The following is an 11,000-nucleotide window of genomic DNA, read 5'->3' as shown; positions in this document are numbered from 1 at the left end:
TATGTTCAATTCATGCAAGCAATTACCATTAATGCAATTTGACACTTAAATTTGCATTATTGTTAATGCTTAGGTGTTCATTTTAGTGGATTAATCCATCTAATTTTTAAAAGATAAAAAATTATTTTTTAATTCAATTTTGAATTTCTAATTTTGAAAAATGATTTATTTAAATAATAATAATTTAATATCAAATATTAAATCAATTAAACATCTAATTAATACATGAATCTTATTCATGTAATTCAATATTTAAATCATTATTTAAATATATTAATTTCTCCATTTTCGTTTAATTTCAATTGAATTAAATGTTTTAATTGCATCAAGTACATTTAATGAAAACCCTAATTGCATTTGAACAATTCAAATTCAAAACCCTAATTTTAAATCTCGTCATTTCAAATCCATTTTATTCGCTGATCCAAGATAATTCTACGAGCTACTAAAGGAACCTTATGGACCTACAGATTATGAACTCTAACAATTTGAGATTAATTGGCTAAACTCTTTTAGGTCGAATTAATCAATATTCGTCAACTATCGAGACACACCACTATAGTTTGATAGTTGCACTCTCCTCACTGTAGTATATTTTTGTCCATTTTAACCATAATCAATAAGTTGATCCTTCACAGGTCGTTCATATTTACAGTTAGGTCAAAATTATCATTTTACCCCTATAAATACATCTTACTCCTTAAGCTCCCACTGATTCTCCATTGAACAATTGGTTTATAGTTCAACTTATAAACCATGACCCTCTTGATCATGAAAGGGTGGGGCCCCATTGTTCAAGACCAGGAATGAATGCTTTAGAGATCAACCTATCTGCTAACCCTAAGTCGGATGGGAGTGAATTCTATCTTGCAAAACTATGTCACCAGCTATCTATCTGGTCTTATCCTCAAAATTGGAGGCTTATTGGGCAGTGTTGTTGGACTACTCTCTCCTATGCAGATCAAAGGATAATCCCAAATAAACAGGAGTTCATAGTTAGCTCAGGATTAAGATCGAGTTACCCTAAGTCATTAAATTTGAAATAGTCAGTTTTAACAGTAAACGATCGTTATAAAGAAAAGTGACTATGTCGAGGTTTGGTCTTATGCAAACTCATTACATAGAATGTCTCCACTCACATGTCTCCATATAAATGATTTTGGGATCACATCATTTGTATTAGTATATAAAATGGGTCGCATCCAGTAGTGTCACCAGGATGAGGTAACCAATCTCATCCATATACTTATAGACTATTTTGGCTATATACTAAAACTTGATCCTCTTTTAAGTCGCCATATAAAGTTTAAAGTATTCATATTGTAGCACTACAAGAAATCTGGGCTTTGATGCTGGTTAGGAAAAACTAAAATGGATGTACAATGTCGGTTTCTTAAAAAAAAAGGATCTTTAATGTTGGTTTTAAACCGACTTTGTAGGTGTACTTATAATGTCGGTTTAAAACCGACATTGTAGGTCAATTTTTTTTGTGTCCCTCTCTCCCATTTTCATATTTCGCCTTCCCCAATTATCAATAAGAAAATAAAAAAACTAATATATATATTGTGTAAAAGAAAAAAACCCTCAAATTAAATCCCCAATCTTCATCTTCTTCTCCGCCCAAGCCCTTCCCACGTCGTCTTCCTCAACTGCACGTTCACTAGCCAAGACCCTTTCTCCAATCGCCTCACCGTCCATCGCCTAGCGTCATCAGTGAGCTTTCTCTCTCTCTTTCTTTCTCCTCTATCGAACTCTCTCTCTAACACACAGAAAAGTAAACCTACCACCTAAAGTTCCAATCTTTCTTTCTCTCTCTCACTCTCACTAATCTGCAATCCATACACTAGATCTAGCCGCTGGAATCCGTCACTTCTCACTAGAGTTTGTTGGGTAAGATTTTGGAAGTTTTTATGATTTTTCATGTTGATTCTTGAATACCCCTTGCTTGTTTCTCTCAATCACGGATATGACGAAAGAACTACTCCATCTTGTTGGATCTAACCATTGTGCAGCTCATGTTCGTAGATTGATTTTGTCCATGCCTGAAGTTCATGTTCATTAACCAGTCTTGTTCTGACGAAAAAATCAGAGAGTAAATTTTTGCGGAGGAAGAAATGAGAGAGATCGAAATGGCGTCCTTTTTGCAGTCCTTCATCAACCCAAAGAAGAACTGGTTTTCTTGTCAACACATGAAAGCGCTCACCCAACGCCTCCGTAATTATGGTAATTGAAACCCTAATCATTTCTTTTTCTATAGCGTTGATTTCGAATTTTGTTCCGTGGAGATTGATTTTGGGTTGTATTACTATGTTAGGTCTTCAATACGACGATATGTATGATCCATATTATGATATTGCTGTGAAGGAGGCTTTGAATCGACTCCCCAGGGAGGTTGTTGATGTGTGCAATCATCGTTTGAAGCAGGCCATGGACCTTTCCATGAAGCACCAGTACCTTCCTGATGATCTTCAGGTTTTTTCCTACTATAGATGTTTATCTCTTCATTAGATCGATTCGAGCCTCGCCGAAAAAACAGAAATGTGTTATATGTTTATCATAACCGAATAATCTTCAGTTTTATTTCTGTATTCAACATGCTCTTAATATAATTGTTGAGCATGCAATATTCTCGAAATTTAGTATTTTTTATGGCCAAATTTCTATAACTTTTCATGGTCACTGGGAACTAACTCTTGATTGTATTGGGTTTTGTTGTTTTTCCCCTACTAAGCACAGGATGTTGAATTCTAAATAGTAGTTAGATGGTTATTAGTTTGAATTATTTCATTCTTTTGGCAGGCCATGCAAACACTATTCAGGAGCTATCTCCAGGATATGCTAGCATTTGTAAGTCTTTCCATTATTTCAGATCTCTCGCTTTATTATTTAAAGTGAAAAAAATTTGTGGTAAAAAACGAGTGAAAAATGTTTGCCCGTGTTCATGGAAATGAGGCAGTTGCTCTATATCGTAGTGTCAGTCATGGTTCTTAGAGTTTTGTATCTTATGACCTGTATTTGGGAGTTATTGATTTTGATATTATTTACCATCTATTAGCCTAGATGGTATTTTGCTATATACTTGCATTACAGTTGAATTGTTTATCTATTGTAGTTCTAATTTTATTGAATTCCCCTTCAAGGTTTCTCGTTCCATCCTCTGTTGTCTTTTTCATGATTTCAGGTTTCATGATCTAGATAGATATTAGTGTTTAGGTAATATATGTATGAATCCTGGATATAGTACTAGCTTATCCTACTACTCCCATTACACGAAATAGTACATAATCCTACTACTCCCATTACTAGCCTCGTACGTAAATTATTTATTTTTTATATAGTATTAGCTTTAATTTAATAAATGGACGTAAACTTATGTTGAATTTATCTTTTCTTTTTTTCCTTTTTGTAGTTCAATACAAAAGATGCATATATGCAAGGAGAGATCGACGTAATTCAGACCCAATGGGCAAGTTTTGTTGGCCGATTTGTGTAAGGATGTAATTCTTGTTTTTTGTCTCAACAGAATGTAAATGCTAGCTTAGAATGAATGTAAGTTTATCTAACCATGATCTTTGTGAATGGAATTAGTACTAATATGATATTTGTGAATGAGAGAAATGAGGGCTTGGTGTAAGTATTCTATGAAAGTCTGGTTCTGGTATTGTGATTCTTGTTTGTGGATAAATTCATAGGTGGAAGACATGATCTATTTATTATTGGAATATTTATGTATAATATATTTTTTGTGTTCATGGGGTATTCGGTGTTAAGTAGTATCGATGGAATTAGTACTAATTGATATTTGTGAATGAGAGAAATGGTGGCTTTGGTATAAGTTGTATTCTATGAAAGTCTTGTTCTGGTATTATTTTGCAAATTTTGGTGGATAAATTCATAGGTGGAAGACAAATATTGATGAGTATATGTAATGGATTGAAATATTGATTCTTGTTTGTGGATAAATTCATAGGTGGAAGACAAATATTGATGGGCTCTCCATGCAAATTTTTTTATACTTTTTAATATAAAACAATGACAGACATTTCCTGACCCAACAGGAGACGTATAATGTCGTTTTTAACTTATTTGACCAAAAAAATTGATTCGGCAACAGAATTTTTTTAAAAAAATGACAGATTCGGGCTTCAATGTCGATTAAGAATTAAAAAAAAAAAAAACAGGCTTTAATATCGTTGCAACCAACATTAATCTCGGTTGCAACCGACAGGCTTTAATCACTAAAGACCTTTAATGTCGGTTGCAACCGACATTGAAGACTGTGTTATTGGTGTTATTGAAGCCCTTTAATGTCAGTTTAAAACAAACATTAAAGACAACCGACATTAAAGGGCTTTAATAACACTATCTTTAATATCGGTTTAAAACCGACATTAAAGCCCGAATTTCTTCTAGTGTAGCCATAGATCCATTTATTAGATTTTTGTAACATAATGAAATATTAATAATAATTTATTAAATAAAATATTCAATAATACTTTTATGATATATAGAATATGTTAACAATATTTACGAACTGCGAGTTTTAGGACATTTCCAACACTAATTCATCGGGGTCAATGGTTGGATGACGAGGTAACCATCTAAACTTTTTCCTTATTTCCAATTTTTTTTTATAGTTGGTACATTTTAAATATGCGATGGAATGAGTGCTAAGTGATGTCTTGTAACGCATTGTTTTACCTAGTTAAACCCAAGTATAAGCCTAACTAGAGTCTTGGTGAGTCTAGGGTCGAACTCAGGGATTGCGTTCTATATATACATTGGTGAATATTGTTTTGATCTTGACGCGAGCTGTTTACTAAATATGCGGAGATTTTGATCCTATTCTATTGCTAAAATAAGGAGTGATAAATACGATAGAAATTACAATTGTGAGCTGAGCGAAACAAATTATGCGAAAGGTATAAAATTTGAATAAATAAGGGTAGGGTTGAGAAAAATATTCACCAACATTCCTAAATAAATGCATAAATCATACATACAAGCAAACTACTTAAAAATACAACCTACACTTCTCAGTGTATTTAGTCATAATATCCTATCTCTAAAATGCATGTGATGAGTATTTGATGCAAAAGATGTTTCTTTATTTCTAAAGATGCTTTCTTCTTATTTTATGAGGTCTAATCTTTTGGCCTTTTCAAGCCTAATTAATATTCTTAGAATAATCTTTTGAATTATTCAAATAGTATAAAGCATGCATAAAACAAGTTGAACACATGATTAAGCCTTACTTAGCTTATGTTAGTTGCAAAGTTTCTCAACCCTTAGAGAAATTAGTTGCTCATGATAAAAATTGAGGAGATGGATAAAAAATAAACAAAAGATGCATTCATACTGAAAAAAAGAAGTCTTTCAATGTTTACACAATACAAATACAACTGTAGAAGAAAAAAGATAGAGATAGAGAATCAAGCCATGGTATGCAATTCCTTACTCCCTCCGGCTCTGTAGATGACTACTTCACGAAGAATGTGTTGAAGTGAGGTTCCCTTTCTGCTTCCAGAGAGAAATCTCAAGTTCTCGCTTGAGATAACATGAGGGCTTGAAAGGGAAGTGATTTGAAGTAAGAATTTGGGCAAAGTTTTTCTCCAACGTCTTTGTTATATCTTGCATGGAGTCTTCTAGGGTATTTATAAGCGTCAATGGGAAACTTTTCTTCTCTTACTTATGATTATGTAAGGTGCATTAAATTTCATCCCCTGATGCACTGTCTGCTTCGGGTCAGAAGTTCATTGGCTCTGCCATGAAGCTTTCTTGTCAACTACCAACTTGGTCTTTAATTTGACTTCCACCACCCATACGTCATGTGATTCCTCACCAACTTGCTCAACTATGTGATTCCCATATTGGCGTTGAGAATTCCTTGCAATCCATAAGTAGATTTCCTGCACCTAAAAAGTACGATTTTTATAACTTTTGTAAATAGAGTGCGTGTATGATCACATGATATAATTATTTTCATGAATTTCTTATCAAGTTGTCGCATTTTCAATGCTTTTTCCTAATTGTTTCAGACAAAAGTGGTAAAATAACTTTATTTCTATAAGTTATCACACCCCCAAATTTAAAACAATGCTTGTCCTCAAGAATATATTTAGAGTCCTAATATATCTTGAACGTTTTGACGCATTGCCTAGACCTCTCAAAGTGCCTCCAATTCTAGATTTGCTAGACCAATGCTTTCTTCAGTTTTATTCTTCTACCTATGGAAATATTTCTAGCATTTAGATGCGGCAAGCTTATTCTTCAAAAATCCCTTGCTCATTTCCAAAGCTATCTTATATTCCGTTTTCAAGAATGAGCATTTGGTTTTAAAATTTAGTAAAAAGAAAGATTCTCCCTGGTGCACTTATTTAGGTTTGATCATGTGCCGATTCGAGCATCTCACCTTCGTTTTTTGTCCCCACGGGTGTCATGTGGACATCCAACTACGAGCAGGTTACGGTCTCAAGCTGATATATATTTTAAATCTCTTGAAATCTCCTTGTTATCTTTATATATATATATATATATATAGCAAAAGAGGTTTGAGATAAAGTTGCACACATACTAATTTCAAAAGAATTTTCCTAACGCAAAATCCTAAAGCTTAGTACTAACTGTTGTGAAATCGACAATTAAAGAACACAAAAAGGAACGTAGAGATAGGGAAGATCGACACACAGATATACGTGATTCACTAACAGTGTATTAGATACATCTATGGGCAGAGGGAGAACAATATTATTTGAGAGAATGTTTTCAAAATTACATCAAAACGACGCCTCTAGGGTTTGAGAGTTTATATAGCGCACTACTTTAAACTCTAGGGTCAAAATCGTAAATAACTGCAAATAAATAAATATGCTGAATACAAAATCTGAATAGGTCAGTAAACAGATTCAAGGCATTTCAACACTAACACTAGTCATAGTAATCATTGTGTTGGTAACACAGAATCATCATTGAGGTCATTTGTGAAACGCAATAAAACACAGAAGACTATTAAGTGATCAAGAAAGATATGCAAGCAACAAATTAAAAGAAAAGGCAAAAAAAAGGTAGCGCTTAAAATGGAATTCATAGATTAATTATAAAAGTTTGCGATGATAATATAAAGATAAAAAGATTGTAAAGCAAACAACCCAAGTTTAATTTTTACCCGCATCATTGTTGTTTTTCTCCTGCGGTGGTGCATTTTCTTCTAAAAATTATAAAAAACCTTGGAGATGCGGAGGAATGATTGGTCCAACCACGAGGTGAGCCACGAAATCTTGAAAAAATTGAATCATGAAGTGAAACTGCTTGTGCTGCCTTTGCATTTGTTAAAGAATGAAGCTTCTGGTGACAGTATGTTGGCATTGAACTTCTTAAACTTGACATTGGAAAAATTCCCTTAACTCGTTGTGTAGTGCAACAAGTTCTTATTGTTGTCGCATCAGGTCACTCATCTGAGATTCGATCATGTTTTGCTGCTGCAAAAATTCATCAAGACCTCCTAAGATAGGCTCGCAAAGTTCATCATGAAGGAATCTGTACTATTCGTCAAATTTAGGGTCAACTTCTTCTTCAAACGCATTAGAGTTGTGGCGTTGGCTTCTTTCGTCAGCTTGGTGCCTGCTGGCCTCATGAATGCCTGATCCTTCGCCCACTTCAAGTGTAGGGATTGGTAGGCTTGGGTCATCAGCAGTGGGAATAGTTGATTGGATGCTCGGTAGGCTTTATTTGGATTTGGAGGAAGGTGAAGGTGTTGGTAATTTTATTGCGATGGGTAAAATGAGAAGATGGAGTACTTCAAGGATGAAAAGTTTTTTAAGTGATGGGGGGTGCTTATTTATATCGATGCCTAATCTAAGGGACTCCTCATGTAGATCATCAAATTCGTCTGGTAGCAGGGGAGAATCTGTCCTAGGCTTAGGTGAGAAGGTTTGACTTTGGCAAGAGGAAGGCTTCTCAACCTGAGGTGATGCAATCACCCTCTCATCAACACTCGGCGAAATGACCACCTTTTTCTTTTTTGTGTTAAGCAGGCTCTGGAGGAGTTTGGTCTTGTTGGGGTCGCTGCTTCGGTGGTTGCTTAGACTGATTCTCGGTTTGCTGTGCTAGTAATCTCATAAGGTGGCAGAGAGAGTGACTTGTGGGTGTGCTTTTCACTTTCACATACTCTTCTTCTTCAAACCAACCTTGTGCTACGCACAGCTTTGTAATTAGCAATGGGAAGAACTGTTGCCCTCTCCGCTTCGAGAACGAAAACCATATTTGCCCTGTGATAATACAACCAACTTTGATCTAGATCAGCCGCGCTATGTAGTAAATCGCCATCACGCAATCTCTTAAAACTAAGTGGTCATGCGTCGTGGGGAGCTTCTTCCTCTTTATGAAGTAGAGCCACATATTTGCCTTAGGCGTCAGGCTGTGAGGCGATAGCATTTTCATTTCCTTAGTAGATATGGACCATTTGGTGGTTAGGCGATCACTTTTAACGCATCCTTTTGTTCTTCAACAGTTGCTCTTCAATGATTCTATTTCCCTCAGTGTTAGGGATGTCTTCCAAATTATATGTCATTGATTTTCTTGACACCAAACCTAAATGTCACATCACCAACATCTAATAACTATCTAAATTCAGCGTCCCATCATAGAATGCACAAACCACTGCTAGCTTAATCGTTTTGGCTCCCTCATAAAAATATCTTAACCCCATCACATCTACATCGTCTATGATAAAAGTGGGCAGTGGTGCTTTCTCAGGGAAAAATCCCATCTCAATCAAGATTAACGGCCTCTTCTTTGGCACTCTTTCCTCCTAAACCGTGGGTACTTTGCCTTTTTCTCCCTTCTTCGACACCACTTTTCTCAGTGTCGCTAATTTCTTCGATGCTTTTGCCCTCTCCTCAGGCTACTTTTTCTTGTGTGCTGCCTTTTTCTTTTGTTCCTCCTCCCCTTTTCTCTTCTTGAATATTCTTCAAATTGTGCTTGATGCATTGAGCCTTCTTCTCACGGGCTCTCTTTCCTCATCACTTTCCTTCCTTCGTTCTTTTTCAAACTCTAATGCGGCATAATCTGCACTATCCATCGACTTGTCCAACCTTGCTTGTGATGAGGATTTCGACTTATTTTCCCAATTTCTGGAAGCCTTCTTAAACTTCTTGGCTTGAGTAGCCAATTTTTCAGCTAATCGCTTAGTAAAAGATGCAGGTAAGACTATCACTTCTTCTTCACTTCCTCTACCTTCCTTCATGTTCTTTCACTGAAGAGGTTCTTCCTCTTTATCCAACAGATCAACGCATTGAGCCTCCGCCTTTTTCACGTCGCATTGTTTCCTTACCTTCTTTTGCTCGAATGTGGCGGACAACTTTCTGAAGGGCCTTTCCTTGACGCTTATAGGGCTTGGTGCATTGGATGTTAGCACCTCAGGGTCACTTACTACATGCCCAGAACCATGCAGCAAGACTTCAAATTCAACCCTCACCTTGCTGGGTTGGTTGACAATGCCTTCATCATCGAGGGAGTCCAGCAGCTTTAAGTTTTTTAGAATCTCTCCATACACCTTTTACTCATCCCTTCGCCTTGCTTTGCTGACGTTAGACATTCGTGTAAGGATGATGAACATGATAATGCTGGTTCAGGTCGAATGGGGAGGTGGTTCTAATGAGGTTAGGGCTAAATGAGGGAGGAGCCATCACATTTAGTGGTAGAGCGTATACCGACACGGAAGCAATTAGGAAACCTATGGATTGGAGGTTGGCTGATAGTGTAACCACCTCGTAGGAAGAAAAGAAGGTGGCAGCGTGAGTGGAAAAGGTGAAGTTTTGGTGGTCCATTGGTGTAGAAAGTGGATGTTGTGATCAGAAATCTTGGCGAAAGGGAAAAGAAAATGATTGTCGATTAAGTAGCTCACCAAAAATTGTAACAACTTAGGGTTCTGTTGAAAGCGTAGGAAGAGAATGGTGGAAACAAAAGGGTTTAATCAGGCGCGTGAGTGGGAGAGGAAACGATCAGTTTCTCGACTCGAGGATTAAGGTCATCATGATGCACGCACAATAAATGAGATGTGAAATAATGTCAGATGGCTCTTTTGATAACGTCTTTTCACTATCCTAATGATAAGCTTTTGTCATTCGAGGTTCCCTCACCTGCGATGAGCTTGACAGGGATGATTTAAGTTATGATTTCAATGCATTCCAAAATTCATCGCAACATTCAGCGCTCCTAAACCTTATTCTTAACCCACACCAATCCAATCTTATGAAGAATTCATTGTTCACAAAAATTTTTAAGAAAGTAATCGATTAAAAAATAAGAGAAATAAATGAAAAAGATAAAAGGATACAAAAAAGGATATGATGTATCCCTAAAAAGATGTCAACTTTCTCAATGTAAGGACTTTTCAATGATCATTATTCAGGCTTTCCCAGATCGATGGAGGCTTTTCACTATCAAAATTACCTCCAAGATATGACTTGATTCTTTTGCCATTAACTTTAAATGTGTTGGTCTCATCTTCATGCGTCAGTTCTATTGCTCCATGAGGGTAGATCTCTTTAATAATAAAGGGACCCGACCAGCGCGATTTCAATTTTCCTGGAAATAATCGTAGACGTTAGTTGAATAATAAGAATTTTTGGCTAACTTCAAAAGTTTCTTACTAATTCTTTGGTGATGCCAACTCTTCATGCGTTCTTTGTAGATTTTGGCATTTTCGTATGCTTGTAATCTCCAGTCATCTAGCTCAAGCAACTGCAACTTTCTTGCTTCTCCCAAGGCTTCCATATTAAAGTTGAGCTTTTTGGTGGCTCAGAATGCCTTATGTTCAAGCTCCAAATGCAAATGACATGCTTTACCAAAGACAATCGCGTTTTGGGACATTCCGATTGGCATTTTATATGGTGTGCAATAGGTAAATAGTGCCTCGTCCAGCTTTTGTGCCCAATCTCTTCACGTTGAGCTGACAACCTTTTCAAGTATTGATTTGATTTCCCAGTTGGACACCTCAG

The 11,000-nt window shown here is 36.1% G+C and overlaps 1 protein-coding gene across 1 annotated transcript; it reads left to right on the top strand.

Annotated features, from left to right (window-relative positions):
• Window positions 1-2,124: 2,124 nt before the first annotated feature.
• Window positions 2,125-5,507, top strand: LOC120083968 (cytochrome b-c1 complex subunit 7-2, mitochondrial-like). Its single transcript, XM_090316725.1, has 4 exons — window positions 2,125-2,223; window positions 2,315-2,472; window positions 2,800-2,847; window positions 5,409-5,507. The coding sequence occupies exons 1-4, from the start codon at window positions 2,130-2,132 to the stop codon at window positions 5,505-5,507; spliced, it is 399 nt and encodes a 132-aa protein (XP_090172851.1). The 5' UTR covers window positions 2,125-2,129.
• The last annotated feature ends 5,493 nt before the right edge of the window (window positions 5,508-11,000 follow it).

The sequence above is a fragment of the Benincasa hispida genome, chromosome 8 (genome assembly GCF_027475165.1).
Source record: "Benincasa hispida cultivar pf3 chromosome 8, pf3_genome.v1.1, whole genome shotgun sequence".
NCBI classification, from domain to species: Eukaryota; Viridiplantae; Streptophyta; class Magnoliopsida; order Cucurbitales; family Cucurbitaceae; genus Benincasa; species Benincasa hispida.
Note: the sequence above shows the minus strand (reverse complement) of the source record. Positions and strands in the feature narration are given on the sequence as shown.